Source organism: Salmo salar, chromosome 06 (assembly GCF_965601325.2).
Source record: "Salmo salar chromosome 06, fSalSal1, whole genome shotgun sequence".
NCBI classification, from domain to species: domain Eukaryota; kingdom Metazoa; phylum Chordata; class Actinopteri; order Salmoniformes; family Salmonidae; genus Salmo; species Salmo salar.
In genome coordinates, this window is record NC_138296.1 from 58,099,729 (window position 1) to 58,117,822 (window position 18,094).

Here is an 18,094-nt window from a genome sequence, read left to right on the forward strand (position 1 = left end):
AGTGAATGGTTTCACCCACTACTCTACCCGCGAACTGCGGCGTTCTTTGATATCTACATTGCGCATGAGGTTGATGGAAACTACATTTTCACTTTGTCACACTAAGCTAGACAGAAAATGCTACCTGCTCCCATAAGAGGCGATCAGCAATTGATACTAACTTCAATCTACTAGCCCTATAATAATTAATTTTATTTAGAAATTTCATCTGATGGGTTCTTTGAATCAGTACACCACACACGATATCTAGCGGTATACAGTATATGACAGCCACCTAGCTAGAATTGACATGAACCCCTACTGAAATGTCAAAAGCTAACTAGCTAGCATTGGCAATGAATCAATAGTTGTGCTACCTGCTCCATAAGAGGTGATCAGCAATGTATACTAGCTTCAATCTATCTCTGTAATGAGTATAGTCCATATAATTTTTTCCCGACATTCGATGGGTTCTTTGAATCATTAACGTTACACCACACACAATTTCTAGCCAGCTGTCCGCACCCGTACTAAATTGTCAAAAGCTCCCACCCTCATTTTCCAGTTGAGCACATGTAACAGTGTAGGTTCCGTCCCTCTCTTCGCCCCAACCCGGGCTCGAACCAGGGACCCTTGCACACATCAACAACAGACACCCACGAAGCATCGTTACCCATCGCGCCACAAAAGCCCTTGCAACGCAAGGGGAAATCCTACTTCAAGTCTCAGAGCGAGTGACGTCACTGATTGAAACGCTATTAGCGCTCACCACCGCTAACTAGCCATTTCACATCGGTTACACACACACAGCGTTGCCACCTCGTTAACAATGAAGTGCCTGCAGAACGTATTCATACCTCTTGACTTATTCCACATTTTGTCATGTTACAGCCTGATTAAATAAAATGTAAATCTCACTCATCTGCACATAATACCCAATAATGACAAAGTGAAAATATATTTTTAGACATTTCTTTTTTTCCCCATTTTTTTTCTTCATTTGATTTACATAACATACTTAGCACTTTGAAGGTGTGTAATATATGTTTATTAGAGCACCTTGTTGGTGGGGATTTGAACAGACCTCCAGGCTGTGTAAGGGCTATTTGACTAAGAAGGAGAGATGGAGTGCTGCATCAGATGACCTGGCCTCCACAATCACCTGACCTCAACCCAATTGAGATGGTTTGGGATGAGTTGGACTGCAGAGTGAACTCAGTGGGAACTCCAAGTTTGTTGGAAAAGCATTCCAGATAAAGCTGGTTGAGAGAATGCCAAGAGTGTGCACAGCTGTCATCAAGGCAAAGGGTGGCTACTTTGAAGAATCTCAAATGTAAAATATATTTTGATTTACACTTTTTGGTTACTACAGGATTCCATATGTGTTATGTCATAGTTTGTCTTCACTATTATTCTACAATGTAGAAAATAGTAAAAATAAAGAAACCATTGAATGAGTAGGTGTCCAAACGTTTGACAGGTACTGTATATAAAATGCTTCTTATTGTACTCTTTGCTCGGCATCAGACAAATTTTGTGCTTCAGTTGCACTTCTAAACTCGGATGAGAATTCACCAACAGGCATTCTATCAGTAGACGGCGCTCTTACTGATGTGTAGCTACTTTTCTCCAGTACGTTTTGCTTGTAAATGTCCAAGCTCACCAAAAATGACTTTCAGTAGCTACTACTTGTAACTTTATGAGCTAGATTGCCGTTCTTTGTAATTTGTTTATTTTCATTTGCGCTCGTTAGCATATTTAGCTAGCAGTCTTCATATTGAAATCTGCTAATAGTTTGTGCAAATGTTGTTAGCAATCTGGTAACAGATGCCCAATTTGCTTTTTTTTGTGCCCCTTGTGTACTAAGACGGCAATACCGTATATCACGCGATGAAAAAGGCCGGCATGACTATATGAAAATCTGGATACCGCCCTATTCTAGTTAATGGATGATTTGATATCCATCCGAGCCCACCGACATGTAGGACAATTAACTAGATCCTAGCACAGTTCTTTCAGAATGTGAATGTCATTCATGTTTTGTTTTTGTGTCGTTCACAGAATGGGACAAAGAAATCGTGGGACTTCATGCGAACTCATGACAGGTGAGCTTCTATCTGCTATTGACCCGTTTCATAGTTGATAAGAGAAACTCCGTGCTAGAGATTGTTCATGTGAGTACACCCAAACACACACTTGTTCAACTACCTCATTGCCCTCGCTGTCAACTGAGAGGAGTCCCTAAAGGTCAGATGTGAAGACCTTCAAAACCCCACATGCCCCCCCTCCCAACACTTTCCTATACCTTTCACTTTGACTTGCTACCTAATAAACTAACAAAATATAACATTGAGGCCATTTCCTTGAACTTGGGAAAGCCCAGACAATTTCTCCCTTCAGTCAGTATAAGCTATAGGCATTTCTTGTGGAGATTTTAAAATCTGATGTATGAGTTGACACTATTGTACCTAGGGACATTTTTGGCCGATACCGATATTTTCCTTGCCAAAAAACCCGATACCGATTTTATTAAAACATTTAGCGGCCTTTTAAGCATTCTAGTACAGTTTAAATAGTTGAAACACACAAACTGACCAAAAAGTTATTTTGTTGGCATTTACATATATCCCCATTACCAGTAAAACATAATCAAAACCTATTTCTTTCATTTGCTGTGCTGTTTCGTTGTTCATTTGTTAAGTCGTTTCATTCTCAACCAAGATTTTATAGTACATGTCAAGCAGTGAAGTTTCAGCTTTGTCCGTGGCCTCTTTTCCTCGGTGCGCACTGTCACTGTGTCCATTTCCATCTTGTCCAGCTGTAGCTGTAACATTTCACGTAAACCCTGTTTCTTGGCTGCATCGAAGTAGCGGTCCTTGTAACTAGCATCGAACATGGTGGCGACACAGTAAAGCGGCTCAGAGAGAATGCCACCGACTCGCTTGTTCACAGCCTCCAGTAGAGTACATTTGCAAGTTTTAACCCCACGGTCTGTGTCGGCAGTTTTGTTGAGCAGGTGTTTCGTGAAGCTAATAGCAGTGACACCCATAGCAAGTAGCTCATGGATGTGCGTTTCAACAATACTGTGTAACTCCGGTAGGGCAACATCTGAAAAATAGCGCCTACTTGGTAGTGTGTTCCAGGGCTTGAGGTGCTCGACCAGTTGGCAAAAGCCAACATTATCCACGACAGAGAGCGGTTGATTGTCAAGGGCAATAAATTCCATTATCTTGGCGTTAATGGATTCCGCGTTTTGAGTTGTCTCGCTAAAATTCATCCAAATTACAAAAGGTTTAAGAACAAATTTACTCACCTACTTCGGATATTCCAAGAATCATTAAATAATATAAAGTCAACTTGGAAAATCATCAATCAACTGTTGGAATAGTTGTAGATGGCGTTCTTATTCATCTCAATTGTTGGAAATAAGACCTCCATCTACAACTATTCCATCTCAATTGTTGGAAATAAGACCTATTGTGTTCCTGATGTTATTTCATATGACTTTTCTGTAACTTTTTTGGTGAATGTGGGTTCCTCTGTCAAAGAAAATTGAGAATACTGATGGAAATCCCTTAGATTACATTAAGGGACATTTCCATTGTCTGTTTCCTTTTGATGTTCCTGATGTTATGGAGGTGATGGAGGTAATTGGTTACTTTAAAGATTTCATCAAATGTTATTAGTCACTACTGTGATCGGACCAAGTCATTTGGTGTCACTCTAAAGCGGAAAGGTGGATTAAACGAGTCAAGAGTAGGTTTTCTTGATTCAACACAGTTCTCTATTGAGGGATTTCTAACAATACAAACACTCCAACACAGTCAATGAGAATCTCCAACGGAACAACATACATCTTCTTTAGATGACACAGGTTCACATTACGATTATCTTCAAACTATAACAACAATCACATATTCGTCACCGTCTTAATGGATCTTCTTGGATAGCACCTCTCTCTCTGTAGCCATTCTCCAGAGATAGTTTATCTTCCTCCCCTCTTGCTGGTTCCATCCTCTCTTGTAGGGGAAAGAGAATATCTCATTAGTACCGTCAGCTGTGCTTAATTGCCTCTGGTTACCTTGTCGGGCTACTATCCGTGAGCCCAGCCTGCCCTCTGGTGGTCCTTCCACACTACCCTAAACCGTACTTTGACATTCAGAGACTTTTCCTGTACTTTGCTTCATTTATCTTTGTCTCGATCCTGACTAGTCTCCCAGTCCCGGCCACTGAAAACCATCCCCAGAGCATGATGCTGCCACCACCATGCTTCACTGTAGGGATGGTGTCAGGTTTCTTCCAGACGTGACACTTGGCATTCATGCCAAATAATTCAATCTTGGTTTCATCAGGCCAGAGAATCTGGTTTCTTATGTTCAGAGTCCTTTAGGTGCATTTTTGGCAAACACCAAGGGGGCTGTCGTGAACCTTTAAAAAAAAAAAAAAAAAAAAAAAATTAACTGAGGAGTGGCTTCCATCTAGCCACACTACAATAAAGGCCTGATTGGTAGAGTGCTGCAGAGATGGGAGAACCTTCCAGAAGGAAAACCATCTCCACAGAGGAACTCTAGAGCTCTGTCAGAGTGACCATCGGGTTCTTGGTCACCTCCCTGACCAAGGCCCTTCTCCCCCAATTGCTCAGTTTGGCAGGGCAGCCAGCTCTGTGAAGAGTCTTGGTGGTTCCAAACTTCTTCCATTTTAACCTCTCTGGGCTAGGCGGGATGAAATCGTCCCACCTACGCAACAGCCAGTGTAATCCCGTGGCGCGATTTTCAAATACCTTAGAAATGCTATTACTTCAATTTCTCAAACATATGACTATTTTACACAATTTTAAAGACAAGACTCTCGTTAATCTAACCACACTGTCCGATTTCAAAAAGGCTTTACAACGAAAGAAAAACATTAGATTATGTCAGCAGAGTACCCAGCCAGAAATAATCAGACACCCATTTTTCAAGCTAGCATATAATGTCACAAAAACCCAGAAGACAGCTAAATGCAGCACTAACCTTTGATGATCTTCATCAGATGACACACCTAGGACATTATGTTATACAATACATGCATGTTTTGTTCAATCAAGTTCATATTTATATCAAAACCAGCTTTTTACATTAGCATATGACGTTCAGAACTAGCATACCCCCCGCAAACCTCCGGTGAATTTACTAAATTACTCACGATAAACGTTCACAAAAAACATAACAATTATTTTAAGAATTATAGATGCAGAACTCCTTTGCGCAATCGAGATGTCCGGTTTTTAAAATAGCTTTTCGGTGAAAGCACATTTTGCAATATTCTGAGTACATAGCCCAGCCATCACGGCTAGCTATTTAGACACCCACCAAGTTTAGCCCTGACCAAACTCCGATTTACTATTACAAAAGTTTGATTACCTTTGATGTTCTTCGTCAGAATGCACTCCCAGGACTGCTACTTCAATAACAAATGTTGGTTTGGTTCAAAATATATATATACATACACACACAGTGGGGGGAAAAAATATTTGATCCACTGCTGATTTTGTACGTTTGCTCACTTACAAAGAAATGATCAGTCTATAATTTTAATAGGTTTATTTGAACAGTGAGAGACAGAATAACAACAAAAAAATCCAGAAAAACACATGTAAAAAAAAAAGGCCAGTTTTATTGCTGCTTTAACCCCTTTGCGGCCTCGACATCCAGCGAAAAATCCTATCGCCATTAGCATAACAAAATTTAATTTTTTTCAATTTTTTTTTCAAATTATATAGTTTTATAGATACACCTCTCCTGAATCGAACCACGTTGTCCGATTTCAAAAAGGCTTTACAGCAAAAGCAAAACATTAGATTATGTTAGAGGAGTATATCGTAACAGTAGCCACATAGCCATTTTCCGACCAACCACATGCATCACAAATAACCAAGAAACAGCTAAATGCAGCACTAACCTTTTACAAACTTCATCAGATGACACACCTAGGACATCATGTTACACAATACATGCATTCTTTTGTTCGATAAAGTTAATATTTATATATAAAAACAGCATTTTACATCGGTGCGTAACGTTGACTAACTATTTTAACACTGACCTGCTGGCCCCCCTACCTCTGAGGAAGCACAGTTCCCGCTCAGCCCAGTCAAAACTGTTCGCTGCTCTGGCACCCCAATGGTGGAACAAGCTCCCTCACGACGCCAGGACAGCGGAGTCAATCACCACCTTCCGGAGACACCTGAAACCCCACCTCTTTAAGGAATACATAGGATAGGATAAAGTAATCCTTCTAACCCCCCCCCCCCCCCCCCTAAAAGATTTAGATGCACTATTGTAAAGTGGTTGTTCCACTGGATATCATAAGGTGAATGCACCATTTTGTAAGTCGCTCTGGATAAGAGCGTCTGCTAAATGACTTAAATGTAATGTAAATGTATTTTCCCTCAAATGCATCCGATGAAACAGCGCTACAATTTACTAAATTACTATTGAAAACATTTTAAAAATGTAATATTGTCATTCTAAGATTTATAGATGAATATCTCTTGAAAGCACCTGTAATGCCAGATTTAAAAATAACTTTACTGGGTAATCACACTTTGCGATAAAAGGGGATGCGATACTCAGAACAATAGGCTAGCAATACAGGTCAGCGCCATCTTGGAACAATCGCATATCAAATCTAGTCTTGTATACTATTGTCAATAATCCCTTACCTTTGATTATCTTCATCCTTAGGCACTTCCAGGAATCCCAGGTCCACAACAAATGTATTTTCGTTCGAAAAAGTTCATCCTTTATGTTCCATTAGCTTGTTGTTGTTAGCGCGTTCTGAAGGCTGCACCAAAAGCTCCGTGGCCGCGGGACTATTCTTTCAACAAAATGCATTTTTTTCTTATTTAGGTTCGTTCAAACATGTCAAACGTTGTATAACATAAATCTTTAGGGCCTTTTTCAACCAGAGCTCCAATAAGATTCAAGGGGGACGATTGCATTGTCTTTATAAACGTTTCGAAAGGGGAGGGTAGCCAGGGGCGCCGACGTCATAATGGTGATGGCCCTCTCCATGTGACCACGTTCCACAGCGTGTCATTCTGTCAGTTTTCACAGTAGGAGACTCAAACCACTTTGTAAAGACTGGGGACATCTAGTGGAAGCAATGGGAAGTGCTCAATGAACCATAGCTCACGGTGTGATTAATAGGCAATGTGATGAAGTTGAGTCCGCAATTCAGAATTCCACTTCCTGTTTCGATCTGTCTCGGGGTTTTGACTGCCATATGAGTTCTGTTATACTCACAGACACCATTCAAACAGTTTTAGAAACTTTAGGGTGTTTTCTATCCACAAGTATTAATTATATGCATATCCTAGCTTCTGAGTTTGAGTAGTAGGCCGTTTAAAATGGGCATATATTTTTTTCAAAATGCGCTGTGGCGCCCCCTATCCTAGGCGACCGTCAAGAGGTTAATCAGGACTACAGCTTTCAGCTGTGCAGACATAATTGCAAAAGGGTTTTCTAAAGATCAATTAGCCTTTTAAAGTGATACACTTGGATTAGCTAGCACAACGTTCCTTTGGAACACAGGAGTGATGGTTGCTGATAATGGGCCTCTGTACGCCTATGTAGATATTCCATAAAAAATATGCTGTTTCCAGCTACAATAGTAATTTACAACATCAACGTGTCTGCACTGTATTTCTGATCAATTTGATGGTATTTTAATGGATACATTTTGCTTTTCTTTCAAAAACAAGGACATTTCTATGTGACCCCCCAAACCTTTGAACGTGTGTGTGTGTGTGTTAAAGCCTTATTCTAAAATGGATTAAACAGGAAAATGTGGAAAAAGTCAAGGGGTCTGAGTACTTTCCAAAGGAACTGTATATAGGGAAAGGTGGAAACCTAGTCAGTTGTACTACTGAATGCATTCAACTGAAATATATCTTCCGCTTTTTAACCCAACCCCTCTGAATTCCCGAGAGGTGCGGGGGACTGCCTTAATCAACATCCACGTCTTCGGCACCTGGGGAACAGTTGGTTAACTGCCTTGCTCAGGGAGAGAACACACACTGAGTATACAAAACATTAAGAACACCTGCTCTTTCCATAACACTGACCAGGTGAATCTGAAGCTATGATCCCTTATTGATGTCACTTGTTAAATTCAGTTCAATCAGTGTAGATGAAGGAGAGGAGAATGATTTTTAAGCCTTGAGACAATTGAGACATGGAATGTGTGTGTGTGTGTGCCATTGAGGATGAATGAGCAAGACAAAATATTTAAGTGCCTTTGAACAGGGTATGGTAGTAGGTGCCAGGCGCACTGGTTTGTGTCGTAAGCTACTCGGTTTTTAAAGCTAAACAGTTTCCTGTGTGTATCAAGAATGGTCCACCAGCCAACTTGACATCAGTCAACATGGGCCAGCAACCTTGTGGAATTGGTATACTCGGTGTATGTGTATACTCGTACATACATGCATTGTACCAGTCAAAAGTTCAGACACGTCTACTCATTCCAGGGTTTTTCTTTATTTGTACTTTTTTTTTCATTGTACAATAATAGTGAAGTCATCAAAACTATGAAATAACACATGCAATCATGTAAAATAGTGTTAAACAAATCAAAAATATTTAAGGTTCTTCAAAGTAGCCACCCTTTGCCTTGATGACAGTTTTGCACACTCTTGGCATTCTCTCAACCAGCTTCATGAGGTAGTCACCTGGAATGCATTTAAATTAACAGGTGTGCCTTGTTCATTTGTGGAATTTCTTTCCTCCTTAATCTGTTTGAGCCAATCAGTTGTGTAGGGGTGGTATACAGAAGATGGCCCTATTTGGTAAAATTCCAAGTCCATATTATGGCAAGAACAGCTCAAATAAGAAAAGAGAAACTACAGTCCATTACTTTCAGACATGAAGGTCAGTCAATGCGGAATATTTCAAGAACTTTGAAAGATCCTTCAAGTGCAGTCGCATAAACCATCAAGCACTATGATGAAACTGGCTCTCATGAGGACCGGCACAGCAAAGGAAGACCCAGAGTTACCTCTGCTGCAGAGGATATATTCGTTAGCACTACCAGTCTCAGAAATTGTAGCCCAAATAAAGTTCAAGTAACAGACAACTCAACATCAACTGTTTGGAGTAGACTGTGTGAAACAGGCCTTCATGGTCGAATTGCTGCAAAGAAACCACTACTAAAGGAGACCAATAATAAGAAGAGACTTGCTTGGGCCAAGAAACACAAACAATGGACATTACTCTGGTGGAAATCTGGCCTTTTCTGAGGAGTCCAAATTTGAGATTTTTGGTTCCAACTACCATCACTTTGAGACGCAGATTAGGTGAACGGATATCTCCGCATGTGTGGTTCCCACCGTGAAGCATGGAGGTGTGGGGGTGCTCTGCTGGTGACACTGTCTGATTTTTATTTAGAATTCAAGGCACACTTAACCAGCATGGCTACCACAGTGTTCTGCAGCGATACGCCATCCCATCTGGTTTGCGCTTAGTCCCTCTATCATTTGTTTTTTTAGCAGAACAAAGACACAACACCTTCAGGCTGTGTAAGAGCTATTTGACCAAGGAGAGTGATGGAGTGCTGCATCACATGACCTGGCCTCCACAATCACCCGTCCTCAACCCAATTGAGATGGTTTGGGATGATTTGGACCGTAGAAGGAAAAGCAGTCAACAAGTGCTCAGCATATGTGGGAACTCTTTCAAGACTGTTGGAAAAGCATTCCAGGTGAAGCTGGTTGAGAGAATGCCAAGAGTTTTCAAAGGGTGGCTACTTAGAATCTCAAATACATTTTGATTTGTTTAACTTTTTGTTGATGGTTACTACATGATTCCATATGTGTTTATAGTTTTACAAAGTCTACAATGTAAAAATAAAGAAACCCTTGAATGAGTATGTGTCAACTTTTTACTGGTACTGTATGTATATTATTTTACACATTTAACCTCTTTTTATTTTTGTTGGTACAAAACTACCTCCATACTTCCATTCATTTGTATGGGTTGCCTTCAGACCAGTTCCGTGACACTTGTGGCAGTCGTAGAGCAAAATAGAGCACACCATCGCAAGCGTGAGAGTCTCCCCTTTCCATAGAGTGGCTAAACCGTTCGGATGCTACAGACGTTTGAGAGAATACCGATTTTCGGGATGTCTCATGGTCTGACCATCACCGTAGTAGCTTGGTCACCTTCCACCGCAGATGCGGAAAGCCGACATAGGCGGATGCGGTGGATTGAGAGACAGCCCATGCTGAACTGATGGATTTTTTGTATCATGTTACTTAGATTGACACACGGCTGTATCAATAGACTCTTAAGGGTTAACTTTTTGAGGCTAGTGGGACGCTTGCGTCCCACCCACCGTGCAGCCAGTGAAAAAATCAGAGCGCCAAATTCGAAAACAACAATGTCATAATTCAAATTTCTCAAACATACAACTATTTTACACCATTTTATAGATAAACATCTCCTTAATCCAACCACGTTGTCCGATTTCAAAAAGGCTTTGCAGGCGAAAGCATAAAGTTAGATTGTTAGGACAGTACATAGACAAAACATTATACACAGCCATTTTCAATGCAAGGACAAGGGTCACCAAAAGCAGAAAACCAGCTAAAATTATGCACTAACCTTTGACAATCTTAATCAGATGACACTCCTAGGACATTGTTAGACAATACATGCATTTTTTGTTCTATCAAGTTCATATTTATATCCAAAACCCCCATTTTACATTAGCGCGTGACGTTCAGAAAATGTATTTACCCCAAAACTACCGGTGAATCAGCACAATAATCTACAAAAATACTCGTCATAAACGTTGATGAAATATTAAACTGTTATTGAAAGAATTATAGATTAACATCTCCTGAATGCAACCGCATTGACAGATTTCAAAATAACTTTACTGGGAAAGCACACTTTGCAATCTGAGTACTGCGCTCAGAAAAATACATCAGGCAATTAGATACCCGCCATTTTGGAGTCATCTAAATGCATAAATAGCATTATAAATATTCACTTACCTTTAATAATCTTCATCAGAAGGCACTTCCAGGAATCCCAGGTCCACAATAAATGTTGTTTTGTTCGATAAAGTTCATAATATATGTCCAAATAACTCCATGTTTGCACGTTCAGTAAGCTACTCAAAATGTAGGACGTGCGAGGAAAATGTCACGACGAAAAGTCAAAAAAAGTTATTTACGTTCGTTCAAACATATCAAACGTTGTATAGCATCAATCTTTAGGGCCTTTTTCAATCAGAACTTCAGTAATATTCCAACCGCACGATTCCAGTGTCTTGAAAAACATTTTGGAACACAGCTAACTCTCGCGTGAATGCACGCAAATGAACTGATGCCCTTCCCTGGGTCACCAACTTCCAACTTCCTTTGTTGGCTCTCTGTTCACCATAGAAGCCTCAAACAACGTTCTAAAGACTGTTGACATCTAGTGGAAGCCTTAGGAAGTGCAAAATGAACCCTAACTCACTGTGTGTTCGATAGGCAGGGACTTGAAAGAACTACAGGAACCAGATTTTCATTTCCTGCTTGTACTTTTCTCAGGTTTTTGCCTGCCATATGAGTTCTGTTATACTCACAGACATCATTCAAACAGTTTCGGAAATTGAGAGTTTTCTATCCAAATCTACTAATAATTTGCAAATATTTGACTCTGGGCCCGAGTATTAGGCCGTTTACTCTGGACACGCTTTTCATCCGAAATCAAAAATACTGCCCCCATACCTTGACAGGTTAAACACTATTGCAACCTGGAGATCCTCCACTCAGCATAGTGACCTACAAATACATTTGTCAAATGCAACTTAAAAGCCATACCTCACTGAAATGATATACCATACTCTTATCAAATCAACTCATTTTCAGCTGGTATTTGAATAGGTAGAGGATCAATAAAGTTAGCTTTTATGCTAATTCTGACCTAGCAGCTTAGCATGCTAATCTTTTTTAATTTAGCTATCTCCTTTTGTTTGCCTTTCTGGAGACAGGCTAGCTACCGGTATGTGGCTTGCTGTCCTGTCTCACTCCTCTGTTACAATCCCATTTTTCAGAGGCCTTTAAAGCGCGTGTCAAACTCAAGGCCCACAGGGTGGATCCGGCCCATTAAATCCGGTCCATGGATGGTTTGAGTTGGATGTCTTCAAAGATCCATTAATCGAGACCCGATCCGGGACCCATAATTCTAAATAATGTCACTTGTCTGGGTCGGATCTGATATGATTGTCACGGGTCTGGGGTGTGTCATTTTAACCGACTTGTCCGGAAGGACCCGTATAGATTCAAATGTGACTGCTGCAGTAGAAAGAGAGAGATCGTATAATTCATACTGCTGCTCTTTTCACGAGAGTGGCGCGTGTAGCTTATTGGCCAGACATAAGTCATCAAAGAGGCAATGGGCTATAGTCATGAAGCCTCCATTTGTGCCAAAAGTTAGATATCTAACCAATGGAAGATGAAATTAAAAAGACATAATTAAAAGAGAAGGATAGGCTACAACTACCTAGAGATAACAGGTAGGCTGCTGCTTAATATTTTGAATGGATGTTAACCTCTTACATCTAGACGTTCCGCTAGTGGAACACCTGCTCCAATATCCAATGATAGGCGTGGCGCGAATTACAAATTCCTCAAAAATACAAAAACTTCAATTTTTCAAACATATGACTATTTCACAGCATTTTAAAGACAAGACTCCTTTATCTAACCACACTGTCCGATTTCAAAAAGGCTTTACAGCGAAAGCAAAACATTAGATTATGATCATGAGAACGGTGAGGAATCAGCCCAGAACTACACAGGAGGATCTTGTCAATGATCAAGGCAGCTGGGACCATAGTCACCAAGAAAACAATTGGTAACACACTACGCCGTGAAGGACTGAAATCCTGCAGCGCCCGCAAGGTCCCCCTGCTCAAGAAAGCACATATACATGCTCGTCTGAAGTTTGCCAATGAACATCTGAATGATTCAAAGGACAACTGGGTGAAAGTGTTGTGGTCAGATGAGACCAAAATGGAGCTCTTTGGCATCAACTCAACTCGCCGTGTTTGGAGGAGGAGGAATGCTGCCTATGACCCCAAGAACACCATCCCCACCGTCAAACATGGAGGTGGAAACATTATGCTTTGCGGGTGTTTTTCTGCTAAGGGGACAGGACAACTTCACCGCATCAAAGGGATGATGGACGGGGCCATGTGCTGTCAAATCTTGGATGAGGACCTCCTTCCCTCAGCCAGGGCATTGAAAATGGGTCGTGGATGGGTGTTCCAGCATGACAATGACCCAAAACACACGGCCAAGGCAACAAAGGAGTGGCTCAAGAAGAAGCACATTTAAGGTCCTGGAGTGGCCTAGCCAGTCTCCAGACCTTAATCCCATAGAAAATCTGTGGAGGGAGCTGAAGGTTCGAGTTTCCAAACGTCAGCCTCGAAACCTTAATGACTTGGAGAAGATCTGCAAAGAGTGGGACAAAATCCTTCCTGAGATGTGTGCAAACCTGGTGGCCAACTACAAGAAACGTCTGACCTCTATGATTTCCAACAAGGGTTTTGCCACCAAGTACTAAGTTATGCTTTGCAGAGTGGTCAAATACTTATTTCCCTCATTAAAATGGAAATCATTTTATAACATTTTTGACATACATTTTTCTGGATTTCTTTGTTGTTGTTCTGTCTCTCACTGTTCAAATAAACCTACCATTAAAATTATAGACTGATAATTTCTTTGTCAGTGGGAAAACGTACAAAATCAGCAGGGGATCAAATAATTTTTTCACTCACTGTATCAATACACCCAGTCACTACTAAGATACAGGTGTCCTAACTGAGTTGCCATAGAGGAGGGAAACCATTAAGGGGTTTTACTGAGGCCAATTGACAGTGAAAAGGAAGCCTGAACAAAATAAAACATATTCCAAAACATGCATCCTGTTTTTGCCGTAAGGCACTACAGTAAAACGGCAACAAATGTGACAAAGAATATCCTGAATACAAAGCGTTGTTTGGGGAAACCACTACACATCACTGAGTACCATTCTTCATATTTTCAAGCATGGTGGTGGCTGCATCATGCTATGGGTATGCTTGTCATTGACAAGGACTAGGGAGTGTTTTTTTTGCAAAAAGAAACCGACTAGAGCTAAGCGAAGGAAAACTCTTAGAGAATAACCTGGTTCAGTTTGCTTTCCAACAGACACTGAGAAAAAGTCACCTTTCAGCATGCCAATAACCTAAAATATAATGCCAAATATACACTGGAGTTGCTTACCAAGATGCTGTAACAAAACAAAATGTATAAGTCAAAGGGGATGAATACTTCCTGAAGGCATTGTGTATATACTTTCGGAAAAATAATTATTTGGTCATGTTTCTAAAGGTATTGGGTAACTGATTATTTTAATGTTTTTCAATGAACACAATAGCATTATCCTGATTTTCTTACTGTAGGTGATCTGCTACCGTGTGCATGGAACAGCAGTTATTCTGGGGAAAAAGGGATATTTTGAAATGGAGCTAAATGTTACAGGTTCCAGTTTTGGGACTGGTGTGGCAGATAATAGTTCCTGTCACACAGGATAAATGATGAAACGGGAGAATGTGGCTTCTCTTTCAAAGGTTCTCTCAATTATTTTATTCAACTTTCTCTAGTGCAAACTGTCTTTTTTTGTCTTTTCATTGTATTTCAATGTGTTCTTGTTTTTTGTCTTTAAAGTGTATTTGAGCTCACAAATCCCTGACATATTACTTCATACACACATCAAACATGCATCAATTTACACATCAAAAATATTAAAATCCAATTCACATCCTCCAGTTCTTTACATTTATACCCCAAACACATTTACTCTTAACTTAAATTTGCCTGTTTAGGTTATAATTATGAAGTTGATTGTTAACCACTATAGCCCCACAATTTAAATCAAATTAGCATATTTTCAAGTTTGTGCCCTTCTGTAGCTACATTAGGAAGAAGGGCAGTCTGGGCAGATATGTATTTTGTAGTTGATTTCTGTAAGCAGGAAATTGGTGCACTGTGTGTGATGTCATGTAATATAGTTAATTTAGTTTATTAACAATATTATTACTTCACTGTTGCTTGTCCCCCGAAAAATTATTAATGAAACAAACTGAATTAACTATTTTTCTCTACTCCCCCTTTTATTTCCAGTGTTTCGGTGCTGATCTTCAACACCACCTCACACTGCTTCATCTTGGTCAAGCAGTTCCGCCCAGGTAAAACTCCCTACTTAATTTCTCCTCGACCAATCAAATCATGTTTCCTCCGTAAGAACAACCTTTTTTCTAAGGACTGGGAATTCACATTCCTTTTCATATTTTTCATAGTTATTAGACAATGAAGAGGGACAGGAAATTAAAGTGTGTTAGAAGGGCGTGGGTCAGAATCGAACCCACCACAACCTTTCTTCATCCCTGTCGGGAAATGCTGCTATTTTAGTTTATTAATTCGACCATTTAAAAAAAAACAAGCGCACATAAAACTTAAAAGCCATACATGCACATTAATAAAATCATCGAGGATAACACACAATAAACTCTGGGGCTTATTTCCATTGTGGTCCTCTTGAGACAAGATGGCTAGACAACATCGAACACAGTATGGCAGTGAAATAATAAAACTAAAACATAAAAGAACATATATCTCATCATTCCAGTTACATCATAGGGGTTATTCATTTTTGTCACATTGCAAGTTTCTTAGCCAGCACCTGTGTATTATATAGGATTTTGCTGAACTGCCACTTGAGCCTGTCAAGTGGAACAATATCCCCCCTAACACGTGGCCTGTGATCTGTCTGGCACTGTCGAGGTTTGTCTACTACTGAGAAAGTGCTAACATGCTCTCTCCTCCCTTCCTCCAGCCACCTTTACCCCTGTGGTGTTCACCAGGGTTCGGGTCAATTTTGTATCTGCCAAAGCAGCAGCTATTATTCCTGGGGTCCAGCAAAATTAAGGCAGTTATACAATTTTAAAAACATTACTATACATTCACAACAGATTTCACAATACATTGTGTGCCCTCAGGCCCTTACTCTACAACACAATATGGTGCGTATGTATGCATGTGTCTGTGCCTATGTTTGTTGCTTCACAGTCCCCGCTGTTCCATAAGGTGTATATATTATTTTATTTTTTTGATTCTACTGCTTGCATCAATTACCTGATGTGGAATAGAGTTCCATGTAGTCATGGCTCTATGTAGTACTGTGCGCCTCCCGTAGTCTGTTCAGGATTTGGGGATTGTGAAGAGACCTCTGTTGGCATGTGTTGTTGGGTATGCATGGGTGTCCGAGCTGTGTTCTAGTAGTTTAAACAGACAGCTCGGTACATTCAGCTTGTCAACACTTGACGTCAGTCTCTCTTCCACTTTGAGCCATGAGAGATTGACATGCATATCATTAATGTTAGCTCTCCATGTACTTTTAAGGGCCAGCCGTGCGCACCCTGTTCTGAGCCAATTGCCAATCGCAAGTCCCTCTTTGTGGCACCTGACCACACTACTGAACAGTAGTCTAGGTCCGACAAAACTAGGGCCTGTAGGACCTGCCTTGTTGACAGTGTTTAAGAAGGCAGAGTAACACTTTATTATGGACAGACTGCTCCCCATCTTAGCTACTATATTCCATGGCTACATCAAGCTTGTGACTCTACAAACTTGTTGGATGCATTTACAGTTTTTTTGGTTGTTTTGTATTATGTTTATCCCAATAGGAAGTGAACGGTTAACGATGTATTGTCATTTTGGAGTAAGTAAGAATAGAAGATGTTTCTGAACAGGTCTACATTAATGTGGATGCAACAGTGATTATGGACAATCATGAATGAATTGTGAATGATAACTGAGAAAGATTGATGTAGTCATTGTGTTAGGAATATGGGACCAAATACTAAACTTTGAACTACTTTAATACACTAAGTGATTTTTGTCCAAATAGTGACGTCTTCAAACGGGGGACTAGATATATAAAGTGCTTTAATTTCTGAGCAGTAAAACATATATGAATGAAAATACCCTCAAATGAAAGGTGACATTCTGTACTGTTGCTTCAAATGAAACATTTCATCTCAAATCCAAAATGCTGGAGTATACAGAATCTTAGCTTTAATGTCAATGCATACGGAGGAAAGTGTATCTGTGTCCCCAATTTTTATTTTATTTATAATAAATAAATAATAATAATTGTATAAAAAAATAACTAGTCTCTTATTACGGTGTTGATTTCCACCAGCAAGCTTTTTACAAGTTCAGGGGTGTGTAGAGGTATGCTTGTAATGATTTTTATAGGGGTATGATTTTACTATACAAAGTTTGTCAGACGCTTATTATATTATTTCAATTGTGGCCTATTTGAAGAATAAAAATGTAGACTTTGATTTTTGTATGAACTGTGCAATCCCTATTGTTGAGAAGTGAAAGGAATACCTTTTTGTCAGTGATGTATCTGGGTCCCCAGGTCACTATAGTGTAACACATGTTGCTATCTCGCTCTTCCCCATTCACTCTCCCTCCACCCTCTCGCGTCCTGCAGCCGTGTACATGTGTGAGTGGGAGAGGACCAAGGCACCAGAGCCAGCCATGCAGGCAGGGGTGGAGGAAGAGGGGGCTGCTATCCCAGAGACTCCCATCAGTGAGGTTCCCCAGCAGGAGGCTGTTGCTACGGCTGGGGGCGTCAAGACCCCCCAGCCCCCGGGCTCGGCGGGTATGACCTACGAGCTGTGTGCAGGCCTGGTGGATAAGGCCGACCTGTCGCTGGAGGAGATTGCCAGGCAGGAGGTGCTGGAGGAGTGTGGCTACGACGTGCCAGTCGCCAAGCTGCGGAGGATCACATCGTACAGGTGTGTGTGTGTGTGTGTGTGGGCACCTACAGTGAGGGGGAAAAAAGTATTTGATCCCTTGCTGATTTTGTACGTTTGCCCACTGACAAAGAAATGATCAGTCTAATTTTAATGGTAGGTTTATTTGAACAGTGAGAGACAGAATAACAACAAAAATATCCAGAAAACCGCATGTCAGAAATGTTATAAATTGATTTGCATTTTAATGAGGGAAATAAGTATTTGACCC

General features: G+C 40.5%; 1 protein-coding gene across 1 annotated transcript in view; it reads left to right on the forward strand.

Moving 5' to 3' along the window:
* LOC106607654 (uridine diphosphate glucose pyrophosphatase NUDT14) overlaps positions 1–18,094 on the forward strand; it is a 53,674-nt gene that overhangs the window by 13,036 nt on the left and 22,544 nt on the right. The window contains exons 2-4 of the mRNA XM_014204829.3: positions 2,041–2,084; positions 15,179–15,243; positions 17,559–17,865. Of these exons, the coding sequence (XP_014060304.2) occupies positions 2,041–2,084; positions 15,179–15,243; positions 17,559–17,865 (416 nt within the window). The remainder of the gene's footprint in view (positions 1–2,040; positions 2,085–15,178; positions 15,244–17,558; positions 17,866–18,094) is intronic.